General features: G+C 39.4%; 2 protein-coding genes across 2 annotated transcripts in view; both read right to left on the reverse strand.

Moving 5' to 3' along the window:
• Positions 1-2,723, reverse strand: part of scfd1 (sec1 family domain containing 1) — a 43,739-nt gene extending 41,016 nt beyond the window's left edge. The window contains exons 1-5 of the mRNA XM_035382792.1: positions 2,585-2,723; positions 1,881-1,951; positions 1,450-1,538; positions 1,270-1,360; positions 1,049-1,171 (exon numbers count right to left, since the gene is read on the reverse strand). Coding sequence (XP_035238683.1) covers positions 1,049-1,171; positions 1,270-1,360; positions 1,450-1,538; positions 1,881-1,951; positions 2,585-2,615 — 405 coding nt within the window. The 5' untranslated portion in view covers positions 2,616-2,723. The remainder of the gene's footprint in view (positions 1-1,048; positions 1,172-1,269; positions 1,361-1,449; positions 1,539-1,880; positions 1,952-2,584) is intronic.
• A 3,287-nt stretch (positions 2,724-6,010) lies between these two features.
• ttc6 (tetratricopeptide repeat domain 6) overlaps positions 6,011-15,580 on the reverse strand; it is a 71,601-nt gene continuing 62,031 nt past the window's right edge. The window contains exons 29-32 of the mRNA XM_035417952.1: positions 11,465-11,617; positions 10,733-10,906; positions 8,713-9,044; positions 6,011-7,246 (exon numbers count right to left, since the gene is read on the reverse strand). Coding sequence (XP_035273843.1) covers positions 7,069-7,246; positions 8,713-9,044; positions 10,733-10,906; positions 11,465-11,617 — 837 coding nt within the window. The 3' untranslated portion in view covers positions 6,011-7,068. The remainder of the gene's footprint in view (positions 7,247-8,712; positions 9,045-10,732; positions 10,907-11,464; positions 11,618-15,580) is intronic.

Below are 15,580 nucleotides of genomic sequence, written 5' to 3' on the forward strand. Positions count from 1 at the left end.
CTAGCCAAGCATATAAATTAAGGTACGATTTTACCCAAAAATCCAACATACCTGACACAAAATAACAACCGCAAATCCACGTTTCGGTGCATGGATTCCAGTTGTTTCTGCAAATTGCAGCGATCAATTTTGCTTCTCTTTTCTTTAGCTTTCGGCAGTCTGTAAAAAGATTCTTGTTGAATGTCCATGGACCACTGGTTCTTTGGTAAGTTGTAAGGATCACTCTCGAGTCCAACTGTCTTTAATTTAAGCAGATAATCGTTTGTTTTATTCCCGGTTTTGCATATTCCTCTACTAAAGGCAGCCATGTCGCAGCATGTTTTGCCACTCAGTCTGACTGAGGGGGCGTATTCCAGTGGGAAAGTGACGTCAATGCATACCCTCTATTCTTCGCAATCAGGCACCAGCAGTCCACTTGTGCCTGCTGAGTATCAGCTGTACCTGAGGTGAGCCAGACGCAGGTCCACAGAAAACTGACTACAGGTGAAATGGCCCCCCCAGTTATGACAGCTACTTTCCTGTTCCCAAGCAACTATGATAACCGGGTAATAGGCAACAAAAATAAACAATGCTGCTTTACTTTTCAAGGAGTACAGAGGATCACTATATAATCTTCACTGCTCCAATAATAAGCACATGTGCTGAGTGACATCATACATCTATTTACAGCTATCTATTTACAACACAAAATAAAAAGTTCAGTCACAAAGTTCACATCTGCCTGACATCCGAGAGCAGAGGATAAGTCTGATAAATCAGGTGAAACCAAATCACCAGGTCACATGAGAAAAAGCACACACACTGAATGACATTTAGTTAAATCCTGACTTTTGTTGCAATTCTGAACTTATACTTAAATTCATTATCAAATCAGTCAACAAATTTTCTGTGAACTGCAAAATACTTCAGTATGGATAGACATTTATTAAGGATTCCACAGCATCAAGCCATTGGGGAACTGGCTCAAAGGACAGCCCGCTCACACCCTCTGACACCAGCACACAAGTGTAGGGGCAAAATTGGCATCGACAGAGAATCAGTGACAGACCTTAGTGACTTGGTTCACAGCATTGGCTCCTAGAGCTGAACTGGCAATGTCTTCCAGTTTGCTTCTGGAAATTGCAGAGATGAAATTTAGGTAGTAAGACTCGTACATCTGGTTCCGAAGGTCCTAGGGGACAGAAGAGAAATAATAATGAGATCTCCCATCGGTTGGGTTTCCATAAATTCACATGCACTGTGTGAGCTTGCACTGAAGCGCTTATATACCTGGCATATCCTCTGGATATTCTCCTCTGTGGGCAACACAAAGTAGATGGCAGGGACATCTGGGATAGGATCTCGATCTGAATGGAGTAGTCTGTGACACACCATAGTATACATCAAATAGCGATACTTAAATGAGAAATGCCATCTAGGAAAGCTTGTCATTCATGCTTAATCACTCACAGGTGTAAAGTTATGCCCATGTCTCGCAACTCTTTGACAGCCAGCAAAGGAGAGATAATGTCTTGGCCAAACCTGTCGTAGATTAGTACCTGCGAACATAACAGTAAATAAGTTATGCATATTCCAATTGAAGTTTCACAAAAACAAATCCACATTTTGTCCATACATTTAATCTTCCACCTGGCTATGTACAGGGCATGAAACGTGTAGCTATAATCAAGGTTTCATACTAGACTATTCCTGAAAAATAATTACTTGTCTCGGTATTGACAACTGTTGTGGTATGACTGCTAACTCACTCTTATACTCAACGAACATTCACGTGCGAGTACACTAGAATGTAAGAGTTGGATCCAGATAACAGCCCTTTCACAGTAGATTTGTTATTATTACCGGTAAACTGTGTAATTAGACAGGAGACAATTTGCTACCTTCCACACTGGCTCAGCTGCGGTGTTTTTCATTGGAGGGGCATTGAAATTCAACATCCGCTTCAGGGCAGCTGAGGAAAACAAAAAATGTTGAGTATGAAGTACTGTAACAGACTGAACACTAACCTTTCGCTTTCTTACTAGCTAGCTACATTACTGTAACGAACTAGAGTTGTTACTTTGAAACATGGAATGGTTATTATTACCTGTTTATTCACATCTGCCTGAAATAAGGAAAAGTTTCATACTGCTCTACATAGCTAGCTAATTAGCGACACAACTTAACAAATGTCAGGCTTTCCAAAGCTAGCTCATATGTTGACATTTCATTTTAGCTTAAGGCGTAAGCCTCGTAGCACCAGCTCGTAAAGAACATACAATAACTAGGGATCGATGTAATCTAAGGGGAGCAAAGATACAAAGTTATGTTTGTGACCCTGATGCTAGCTTGACAAACAGTCTGTCGGCCCCAATTATAATCTTGTAGGAATATTCGTCAGACTGATAACTAATGTTATTATTGGCGAGCTATTGCTCCCCGTATAATCGGAAAAAGGGAGTTAGCTGACGGCGCTTCCAAGTTGCCCTGACGTAGAGGAGGAAATTAAATGCCTGGTTTTACACCATGATTCTTATTCGCTGGCGACATAGGCTCACACAATCTGAAGTGTGTGAAATGTAAAAGATGTAAAACCTTAACAAACCTGTCTGTTTTTCCCTGATGGAGGCAGCCATCTTTGTATTCGTGTGTCGACGACTGACGAAGCGGCGGATGACGTGGCAACCTTTCTGCCTCTGTCACAACTACACAGAGTGGGAGGAGTATGGCAAGCTGTTTTAACATTTAATCGCCAGACTGGATATGTATTGCAGATATCCGTAATTCAATTCTTCCTAGTCAAAATGAGCATTTCAGATATCCACAAGGACATTCTTCCTATCCACAATTGCCATTTCAGATATCCACAACGTCATTCTTCCTAGGACAAATGACGTCCTTTTTGCCATTCATGTATTTCAGATATCCATAACGTCATTCTCGATATCCAAAATGAACATTCTGGATATCTGCAATAGAATTCTTGCTAGGAAAAACCCCTATTTCAGATATCTACAAGGATTGAATAACGGATATCTGCAATACATATCCAGTCTAGCAATTAAATGTTTATACGGCCACTTATACTTTTTAAAGATTTAAAGATATCTTAAATTGAATTTTGACTAGGAGAAATAAAGGTTTAGATATCTTGAAATACAATTTCTACTAGTAAGAATGTAATTGCAGATATCTCTAATTACCATTCTGACTGGTGAGAATACAATTTTGACTAGGAGAAATGCTATTATGGATATCTAAAATGTAATTACTGATAGGAGTGTGGTTCGATTCAATGTTAAAACGGCTTGCCATAGGAGGAGGGAATACTCAACAGTTCCCAATCCATTGCAATTGATAAATATTTAACAAACCTATATGATTTCTGATCATGAATCAATTCCTGTTGCTTGCCAAGCTGTAATTTTATTGCTGCATGTTATGAATAAAAAATCCAAAATGAGCATCACAGAATGGGGATAATAAAATAAATGTACAATTCCTGCCACAGCAAAAATAAATAAATAAACAATATGCTTAAAGAAACTCCAGAGCAGATATATTATGCCTCCTGATGCTGTAACTGTGTACATTACCTGATTATTCTTTAAAAAAATGATATTACTGCACTCAAGGAAAGAGGTACTGGCACAATATAAAGCCCAGTAAATATGTCCAGTAAATATGAATAAACTCCATAAAATAAATGTGTTTATTGTTATGGTTTCTGGAAACATAACATCACCGTAAAACCTGCTCTGAGGTTATTTTAAGTGTGCTTTCTTGATTTAGGCGAGAAACCCCCAAAATATCCCTTGTACCAGTTATTGTTATGCAATACTGTCACAATGCAATTCATCATTAACATTTTTATCTATAATAGCTTTCATTGCTCATAAAACCAGGCCAATTGAAAAAATACACTAAAACTGAAATTATTTATATTTATTAACCTGGATAGTTAACTATCCAATTAATTTGTTGGCTTATATGTCACAAGTAGTGACACAGCAAGGCTGATTTTGAGGAGAAACAACAGGATGAAGGGGGGGCAGCAGACTCTGTCCAACAAGCAGATCTAGGTCTGTGGGGGTTACACCAAGCCTAGAGCTGCAGCATCCTGCTTTCGGAGTGCGATACGCACATCCATTACATCAACACCAGCCAGCTCATCATCTCCTTTTTTGATAAAGAAAGTACACCCCATGAGTGATAGAGGTCCTGTACCCAGTCCATCCTTTATTTGAGGAATTCAGAAAGATCCATCACAGCTTGGAGTTTCTTCCTCTTAGGGTTGAAGATACTGGGAGGAGCTGGGGCAAAAACCACAATAACTATTTGGGATAACCAAGCAGCACAAAGTTCACTTTCTTTAGAAGAGACAGCCTTAATCTCAGTTTCTGGTGAACAGAAACGAGTGGAAAACTATAAGGAAGCATGTGCTAAACTGTGACTGTGCAATTTAACAAATTCTGTAAATGATATGTACCCAATTGGGTCTTGCCTGTCCCAACAAAGGATATGCAAAAAGAACAAAGAAGATTTCCAGGTGTGAACTTAAGCAATCTTATGTACGAAGATGAATTAGCGCATGCAGTCAACGCTGCTGGAAATGCCTGCTCCCTTTGTGCCTCTTTAATGTTCATGTATGTACAGTATATATCATACTCATAGGCCAGAGTTTTTACTCTTTCAGTCACATATGTGGGCATAATCTTAATCTAGCATTGTCATTAGGTTTCACAATTAAACATGCCAGAGCATATTGGTGCTGTCAGTGATCATGTTGCCATTTTCTTCAAGATTCCTCTTAAAATGCCCTCTGACAAAGCCGTCCGGACGGTGAAAGCCTGCACTGTAACCCTGTACTCTACAAATCACTGTAATCTACAACAGATGTTTTTCATTTTAGTTTCACAGTTCCCATGCTTTCTTTTCTCTCCTCCATATCCTCCATAAATGTTGATCTATTGTTGTTAAAGGTTTATGGTAAATGTGGATCTGTCATTGATTTTAATGTAAATGCTAATCTATTTTTGATCATCACAAATATGCAGAATATACTGCATTCATCTGTGTGCAGTGGACCTGGTGTATACTGGTGTTCAAATACTTTTTTTTATTGACATTCTGTATATGATTACTTTACCTTATCTCTCTGTGTTAGGAAAATTAATTGCTTATCAGGTATTAACTCAGTGCCTAGGGGGACCCACGAGGATATCAATAGTCAAGTTTAAATCCCTGTGGGTCATGAACTTTAGGAAAACTGTGACCAATTCAGCTGCCCTGAATAACAGGGTTACTCCTTCCAGGCAGTCACCTCTACCCATTCAGTATATTTACATTACATAACTCAGCTTATCCAGAGCAAGCTTAGTGAAGAACATCATTGATAGTTTCAGGAAATCAAAAGGGAGATATCACAGAGAAGACACAATAAGTGTAATGTTATCCTAACAAACCAACAATTTGAATTGTGAAAAAGGAAAATACCACAAGTTATCCACAAGACAAATTCTTACACAGCTATACCTGCGACATTACCCTTACAGGAAATCCAAAGAACGAATATGGAATTACAGGTCTGATAATTGTATATCATTCTGGTTTGAAAAGAACCACATCTAGTAGCGGCATTAGTTGACATTAATCACTGTGCAGATTTACATTTTTTCATGGAAAGCAGATGTATGCATTCTCAACTATCACTCTTAAATTATGGTCTATAAGGAATATGTTCTAAAAAAAGAAGTGAGAATCTGTAAGTTACAACTAGTTTAGAGCTGTACACCCAGGTGTTAAATCCATCCATCCATTATTCCAGCGTGCATTGGGCGAGAGGCAAGAATACACCCTGGGCAGGCTGCCAATCCATCGCAGGGCACACGCATTCACTCACACACTCATATCTTTGGGCAATTTAGTGTCCAACCAACCTGCATGTCTTTTGGAGAAAACCGAAGTACCTGGAGGAAACCCACGCAGACATGGAGAACATTCAGAAAGGCCCAGGCCGGATTTGAACCCAGGACCTCCGTGCTGGGAGGCGACAGTGCTACTCACTACACCACCACGCTGTCCCCAGTTGTGAAAGCGATTTACATTTCAGTGCAAATAATGGGTCATATCAAAAAAACAAGCTCAATTTCAGCAATGAGAATGCATAATATGCAGTTACACAGCATTGTAGGGCAGCTCCTTTCTTTCATTAATGCAGTTCATGTTCATCTTTGAATAACAGCAAAATGCCTGAAATCTGAGCGATTGTCAGGTCCCCTTGTCAAATATAATTTTATTTTACATATTATTTTATTTAACTTAATTTAAAATAAAGGATAAATAAATACTTGTGTATTGTAGTGAACAATGATTCCATTGGCTAAGAAGACCAAAAGAACTCAAGAAGAAATAAACATTGTAAAAGTAGTAGCTTTTTTAATTGCAAACATGTCTCAGTATTTCTTTTCTAAATCATGATCAAAAGTAATTTGTGGTCTAAAGCAAGAATATACTCTTCAAGTAACTTCAATGCAGCTTTTGTATTGTAACATATTTTCAGAGGCCAAATTGATTGATTTAATTGCATTTATTCACCATAATAAACATAAATATTAGTTTTTAAATCACGCTGTCACTTGTTTCCTTGAGTGCAGTGGTCTCAGGTTTGATAAGCCATAGTAAATTGTTCCAACTGAGAAGTTTATTAAAACTAATTTCCAGAAGAAACAAAATTTAATAATATACTCATATAAAATCTCTGGAGGCATACAATAATTTTACAAGCTTCTCTGCAGTTACATGAGGTGTATTTTCTTGCTTTAGACCACAAACCCCTGAATATCCCATAACAGCCATTGTGAAGCCAGCTGGTCGTCAGAAACATATAAGTATCTAATATACTTTCACTGTGCAAAAACTCCATCTAGGCCAATTGTGAGCTATCCCTATAAAAACACACATCCAAATTGATGGACCGCAAGACAGATGGATAATAATAGATGGATAATGTTTTGAATGTGTCCATTTTGAGCCTTTTGTCTGCCATGGGGATCCTGGAAGAAAGACCATCGCAGGGACATGAGCCCCTCAGTGTTCTTGGGCCTCTTGCAGTTGCAGTGCCATCTTGTAGTCTGAAATTGCCAGCTCTGTCAAGCCCAAGTGACCACGGACATCTGCACGAAGCTTGTATGCCAGAGCATTGTTAGGCTGAAAATGGAGAGCTAGAAAAATAACATAACATTGATGTAGAATAACTACATTTGTTCTGTTTGATTCAGATTACTCTGCTGGACAGAATAGTTGTAACTTTGTATTTTTATACAGCTGCAAGGCATTATAATGACACTGCGGAGAAAATGCCAGAAAAGATTCTGATCCGGTCTTATCACCGTCAGAAGCTGCAGTGTAAATTCAACAGATTGCTGGAAGAAACTGAAGCAGATTCATTCTAGTCATTCTAATTCTAGGAACAGTGATTTCAGCACCGACATGGTAGAGTGGTTAAAGAATTTGGTTTGTAAGCAGATTGAGTACCTTCATTTGGCATGGGCCATGGGCACGTTACTTCACTTAAAACATCTTTACTATGAATTGGACACAATTGCAATATTTAAGCCTAGGTTAAAAACGTAGTGAAGCCTATAATCAGTTAAATTCTCGATTCAGAGCTGGAGAAGCCTGCAGGTGAAATGTATTATGGGCAAATACCTTTTTACTTACTTTTATCTGTCATCTGCAATAACACCTTTTTCACACCCATTCAGGAATGGGGTGATTTCTTGCCTTTTTCATGCCTATAAAAATTATCTGTCGCTGTCCAAGTAGTAATGCTGCTTGGTGGGGAAACTTGTGGGGTCATATGTTGATCTTTCCAGTCTGTCTTTTGTCTTCTACCCACAGCTCTTTCCTAACTCTCTGAACCTTCTCCCATCAATGGGGCACCTGCCTTGAGTCCCAAGCCACTACTGAGCCTGCTGTCTCTCCTCTTCCTCCACTCTGAACATGAACTTCTCAACAACACTGAAAATACAGCTATAAATCATGGCAGGAAATGCTATGTTTGTTTTCATCTGACCATGTTCCTCAGTGTTTCCAAGAAGACATCTGGTCCTCGTAATCATGTACACTTCTGGGGAAAGGTTTGGGGAAATGTTTTTGCTTGACAATAGCATAACTAGTGAAATATGACAGTTCAACCTTTTTCTTAGGTCTGTCATTGTGTCATGCATGTATTCTGACATGTCATTCCTGCTGTTGATTGATTGACTGATTCACAGTGCAGCCCACAAGCAGAGGTTGCAGAAAGATGAATCGGATGAAGGCACTTCATGTGCCGCTTTATCTGTGCCCGATCGACCAGTGGGGGTCACTATAGAGTTAAGATGCAAATCCCAGCTGACTAAACCCTCCCTAACCCTGGCCGACACGTCCGCCAACTGCGCACCACCCTGCAGGGTACAGGCTGCAGTTGGTACTGGCACAGTCAGGGTTTAATCCTTTGATTGACTGTTACTGATAGAGGGTTGAATAGTATTGCTTTCCATTTAACTGACAACCCTTTTCTTTTTCATATATTATTCCTTTGTCTTATATTTTAAATCTGTTACTGCATTGCTGATGGTCAGTCCTCAGTGAATTACTGGGTGAGGTCCCATAAAAATGGAAGACAGATGAGTAACTTTCAAAATGACTTGTGTGTGATCATCTAAATTGGATGGATGCCAAGCATACACTGTCAGAGACAGAGAATATGGACAATCATATTTTAGATACAAAATGAACACTGAATAGCCTGCATACACCAAAGTAGACCAAAGAGAGACCAAAGAGGGAGTACCTTCAGTGAGCTCTCTCTCTGCGGAGTCATATTTCTTTAGGGAGCAGTACAGGTTGGCTCTGTTGAAGAACACGTGTGAGGAGAAGGGGTTGAGCCTCAATGCCTCTGAAAAGTCCCGAAGAGCCTCCGGAATCTGCCGCAGCAGTGCGTGGGTAATGGCCCGGTTCAGCAGCACTGACTCGTCAGCAGGGTCCAGCTCAGAAGCTTGGTCATAGAACTCACAGGCCTAGAAACCAACCCAATAAACAGACGAGCAATTACCCAGTTAGGCTCAATTTCACTCAGTGCTCCTCTCAGCTGCCTACTGCCCAACAACAGTGATGGCTGGGTCAGGAGTGTTGAGGTCAATGAATGTATATGATGTGTTTTGTGATATGGATCAAGTACTTAAATCCACAACTGAGCATAACAAGCCCCATCCTGTAAGCAATATTAGGCTCTGGCATTATTCAATCTGAGCAGCATAGAAGCTGGGCTTTTAATTTCACTCATCTCCCCAACACACTTTCTGTTCACCCTATTGCAAGGAATGAAGTACAAAAATATATGAATCCCTGTATCCATTTTAAGTATTGCCCCATTTGTAAATTCCAGAGTCCCTGTAGATACATGAAGTCAGACCCCACACAAAGGAACACAAGAATCATAAACTTTTTAACAACACCTGAGACTAATTTTGTGCGTCAGTCATTATATTACTACTCTTGGTCTTCACTGGCTATCTGCAGAGTCGCATAAAATCCAGATATTGTACAATAATGGGCCAATTCAGCCATTACAAAGACAGACAACCATAATGGATGTGCATACATTCTAAATATTTATATTTTATCACAAGATTACCTACAAATGCTCCAATAACCATGGTGGCAGCATTCCAAGCAGCATATTTTACTTTTAAGCTGTCCTTTTAGGAGGACTCCGTCAGTAGTCAAATCTAGTTTTTCTTTACCTCTACAATGAAGCCAACTTTACTTTGTCCATCCTCACTTTTAATTGTCCTGCAAGGTGGTAGTTATTTTCAGTCTGCCCTCACTCTCCCCTCAAAGGGGAGCTCTCATGTTTTATCAGTCTGATTTATCATTCCCCTTTGCAATGTGTATGTCCCCTAGCAAGTGTTCTATTGTGTATTGCTGTGTTAATATAGTCTGCCGAATAAAAAAATATTCCTAGTTCCAAAAACATATTGCTGCCTTTATGTTGTATAAATATTATTCAAAGATATGCTCATTTACACTTCATTAAAACATATATTTTAAACTGATTTGAAAATTCAGTTATTATTCTTATCTTGGAAACAATTTTTTTTGCTGTGTATTAAAATATCTGCTGCTAGTGCAGGAGGAAACTTGGGACACATTCACAGAAATATAATTCTGAAATGTAATGATGCCCTATATATCAGATCTTGTACAGTATTGTATACCCTGCATTTTAAAGCACATTTATATGCATAAACACGTTGTACAGTCCAGTAGCATACACCTACTGTATGGAAAAACTTTTTCACATTCCAAACATTTATGTTGGGACAAAAATACACATGTCCAAGGTTCAGTTCACTGGTGCACAGTTCTAATTGAAATAATGCTGCACTTATTATTGATGGCAATTTTATTTAATCTTTTATTGAACTGGTACAAATGTGGTGGATAAGTAGTTTGGGTTTGAACTCATAGGTCAAGAGGCAGCAATTCAATATGCAAGGTAGACTTGCTTTTGGCTCGTTCTTCGTCAGTGTAACCTCTGAGGGGAGAACTTAGAACATAGTATAAGCACAAAGCCTACACAATGCCATACTGTAAGAATAATATAACCATAAACCCTATACAAAGCCATACTGAAGAACTGTATTGACAACCAGGAGAAATAAATTATGGATAAATAAATTATTGCCATAAAGGCATTGCTTACCTGTGAAAACTGCCTATTGTGAAAATAAAGGTTTGCAGCATTAAAGTAGGCCAGGGCAAATTTGGGGTTCAGGGAGATGGCCTTCTGGTAGTCTCTCATTGCATTGACCTTGTCTCCCATTAATTCATTCACAACTCCACGGTTGGTATACAGTTGATGTGAAGCAGGATTTTGCTGCAAAACAAACCACAAAACTTAAAACATCACAATAGGAGGGGTTTATTTTAATCTCTACCTTTTAGTCTCTTGTCATTATGGCTAGCTACTTAGGAGCAGTGGGCAGCCACAGTGCAGTGTTTGGGACCAACTCCAGCTCTGAGGCCAGTGCCTTGGTTAAAGGCAATGGCAGGAGCAATGTCTAATACCAGGGTCCTGGAACAGGGTCTGTGGGTTTAACTTACTACTCAGCACTTGCTGACCAATTAAAGCAATTGATTAAACAATTATCTCATGTCATCAGTTTCATTGGGTCTAAATTTGTTGCAGTGAACACAAAAACAAACAGGCCCTGTGGCTCTCCGTGACCAGAGATGTCTATCCCTGCCCTACACATTAAAAGCATTATACAGTCACAAAGTCAGCACAATCAAGTTTTATTCATGCTCTGTGTGGGTAAACATTGAGCCACCATGTATCAGGCCCCTAATGAATACCAGGGTTGTTATTTGTGCTGAGTGACCCAAACCTCCTGGGTCCCCTGCCCCAGTGCATGATGGGATGTTTAACACGTACCCTCAGTGCGTTGCTCATGTCTTGGAAAGCTGCGAATGTGTGTCCCATTTGCAGACTGATGACGGCCCGTCCATCCAACGCTACCCAGGACCCAGGATGGATGTCCACTGCCACAGTGAACTGATTCCATGCCTTCTGGAAGGACCCCAAAACCTTGGAGAAAGATTGACAGACTGAGCTAAAAGTAGAACAGTCTTATCAAGAAAGAAGAAAAGGTCCAGCTCTTTATGAGACATATAGAAGAGCTTTAACTTTTCAATTAAATTTTATTTGTATTTCACTTTTTACAGAGAACTGTCACAAAGACGCTTTACAGAGTAGCAAGGCAAGAAATGGACCAGAAAGAGCAAACCTCAACCCCCAAATAGCAAGTACATAAAGTAAAAACCCACAACTGGACACTAAATGGGGTCAGTAAGGTGAACTTAATTCATCTCACTGTCTTTGTCAGTGTCCTGCTAAAAGAATACCAGAGTCTGGTATTCAGAGTCTGACTGGTTGAATCACATTAGCTCAAGCTGGTTATATTAAAAAGGGTGACCCATGTGACTACCTTTGGGGATTCGGTCTTGTGTTCAGGTGCAGTGATTTTGCAATGCTTGTGGTTGGTCCTAGATTAGACTAACACTAGGCTTTGGTGTTGAAATTCCAGGAAAATAGCACAATATATGTAAAAATGTGTGACATTGCAATAAATTCAGCATATGGGTATTAATATATGAATTTACATTTGGCACCATTATGTTTGGGACAAAGACATTTTTGTTCATGACAGTTATTTCTTGATTTGGCTCTGTAATTGAAAATTTTCGATGTGTAATCAAACAGTTAACATGGTTAAAGCGCATATTCTCACCTTTTACTTAAAGGTATTTTCATACACATTGGTTTCACCATGTAGAAATTACAGCCCTTTTGATACACAAGCTTGGAGGCATTTGTTTAGCTGATAATATGCTTCTGTACACTTCAGAAATCAATCAGCAGTTACTTCACCAATGAAGGCAAGTGAGCCAGCATCCATACATGCCAAAACCATAACACCCCCCGCCACCATGTTTCACTGATAGGGGGGGGGGGGTGCTTTGGATCTTGGGCAATGCCTTTCCACCTTCACATTTTTCTCTTGCCAATCACTGTGATACAAGTGAATATTCATCTCATCCGTCCACAAGACCTCTTTCCAGAACTTTGCAGGCTTTTAGGTATTTCTAAAAAACCTTATCATCCTGTTTTTGCAGCTAACTAGTGGTTTGCATCTGGCAGTGTAGCCTCTGTAGCTCTGTTGCTGATGTCTTCTGTGGACAGTAGTCACTGACACATCCACACCTGCCTCCTGAAGAGTGTTTCTGATCTATTGGACAGGCATTTGTGGTTTTATCTTCATTAATTTATCAGTCATCAACTGTAGAGTTCTTCCTTGGCCTACCAGGCCCATTACTATTACTCAGCTCCCCAGTGCTCTCTTTCTTCTTAATGATGTTCCAAACTGTGAGGGAGGGGAAGTGTGAAGACCAGACGCGACCAAACAGGGGATCTATAAGTTACCAAAGGGGCACTCCAGTAACCACTGAGTCTCGTGAGAGACGAAATGAGAAGGGGGTGCTATACTCCTAAGGGACGTATCCCAAAAAATGAATAAACCCCTAAACGGGTAACTGAGGAAGAAGGAGTATATAAAGAAAATAAAGGAACAGGGAAAAGAAACGAAGAAAAAACGACTTCGACCCGAAGCAGAGAAAAAGAAAATGTCTTTTCAAAAACAAACAAAAGACGTTCTGAGGCCAACTAAAACCAGGGGGGAAACTAGTTAGTAAGGGGCAGAAAGGTTTGTGCCCCAACGGTGACACAATAACCCCTTAAAACCGCCAGCCTCAGAATCTGGACATATACCGTCCTAATACCTTTTTCTCAAAAGAAAAAACAAACAAACTGAAGTCAGAATTCTTTTTAAATTTCTTTGTTCTTAAATTCCTTACACCTTGCTCAGAAATACGACAGGGAACTGGCTAGAGCAAAACACGTTACACTCAAGGACCGTTCCACTGCCTACTGACGCTTTAAATACCCAGCCACAGGTGTGGCTGGTAATCAGCGGAAGATGTGAGCAACCCACAGGTGAAACAGATCAGAGGTAACCCTGCAGGAATGCACGGAATGTTCAAGCAGGAACAATCCTCCCACAGGAACCAAAAATAACGATTAGCCGAGTGGCTAATCTGCAAGCTCGAACTAATCGTCCCCACACACCAAAATAACGATTAGCCGAGTGGCTAATCGGAATGCTAACCACTGAGCCGGTGCAGGCACAGAAAAATGATCTACCCTGCACAGAAACCGTGACACAAACAGTTGATTTTGGGAAGCTTAAGGTTCGGCCAATATCTCTGGCTGTTTTTTAATTATTTCTCAGCCTCATAAAAGCTTCCTTGACTTTCACTGGCACAACTCTGGTCCTCATGTTGACAAATGTCAATAACAGACTCATTACATTACATTACAGGCATTTAGCAGACGCTCTTATCCAGAGCGACTTACACAACTTTTACATAGCATTTTACATTGTATCCATTTATACAGCTGGATATATACTGAAGCAATTCCGGTTAAGTACCTTGCTCAAGGGTACAACGGCAGTGTCCTTACTCGGGAATCGAACCTGCGACCTTTCGGTTACAAGCCCAGTTCCTTACCCACTGTGCTTGACTCCAAAGGCAATCAAAAGCCTTGACACTGAAACTCTCTTATAACTGCACTAAGGAAGCAATTGAACACACATGACTAAACAGAAATTCTTGTGAAGCCATTTGTCCCAGACATTTTGGTGCCCTGAAATGGGGGGCTATGTATAAAACGTGCTGTCATTTCTGCATGGTAAAATCAGAATGTATAAAAATACCCTTTAATAAAAGCATCTACACTTCAAGCACATGTGAATTATTTGATTACAAATCTAAAATTGTGGAGTACAGAACCAAATGAAAGAAAATGTATTTGCCCCAAACATTATGGAGCTTACTGTACATTAATGCCTACAAGTTAATTTCAATACAATAGTATTACAGTTTTAGCATTTATTCAGGACTCAATTCAGACTTTGCCTTCAGACCTTTGGGATGAAGAGCTGCTGGGACAAGTTGATCTCTCCATCGAGAGGATTTAGCAGCTAAATGGTGGTCGGATATTAAATCGACATGGAGAATCTAACACTCAGTGAAAAATGTATGGGACTCTCAATGATTCTGCAGCATCCGTTTCCACAGTTTCCGCAGTTTCTGCCCTACATACCTAACATGCAACATTAAGCAAGCCAAACTTCAGTCATTTTAACTTCAGCATTCCAGTTTCATGTGACATGAGTTCAGTTTTTTTCATATTAACACAGCTTGGTTTGGTAGTTATTCATGTATTCAAACAGACAACTCCTCAGATATCAGACCCAACAGCAAGAAATATTTTATATACTGTATACTATAATCTTTAAAGGCTAACTTCTCCCAAAAATATAATTTTATGTTCTGTCATTTACAGTTAGTTGCACTGTGGGGTCTTACGACATGTACAAGCAGTTGTCCTAAATATAAGCTCTTTTCCTCACAATGAAAATATAAAAATTTTGTAAAATACATGAGACAGAGGGTGATGCAATATTTTTCCCCCACAGCTTAAATTTTCCAGACTGCAATGTTTGGTTTTGCATTCTCATGGGCGAGAGAAAAATAAATTAATAAAAATTCAAAAAAGATATTCTGAAAAGGAAGATGAAGATTAAAAAACCATTGTATTTAGGAACGTATACAAAAATATTGGTCAAATTTTGCTTTAAATGTCACTGGTTCTACATATAATCTGCAATGCATGTATTATTACTTGAACTATGACAGTGGAACATTAGGTGTGGTACTTTGTTTAAGGATGTCGAAAAGCTATCAGATATATTGCTTGCCACCAATAGAATAATCAATATTGTATTTAGGACTCTCGGTCATGTTAATGATGGTTGAATTTATTCCCTCAATGCAAGGGATGAAACAATAATCGGCCTCTTTAAAAAAATTCTATTTACATTGAGTGCTGCATTGAGTCCCAGGTCCACCGCATTAATGCAAAAAACTA

The sequence above is a fragment of the Anguilla anguilla genome, chromosome 1 (genome assembly GCF_013347855.1).
Source record: "Anguilla anguilla isolate fAngAng1 chromosome 1, fAngAng1.pri, whole genome shotgun sequence".
In the NCBI taxonomy this organism is placed as follows: domain Eukaryota; kingdom Metazoa; phylum Chordata; class Actinopteri; order Anguilliformes; family Anguillidae; genus Anguilla; species Anguilla anguilla.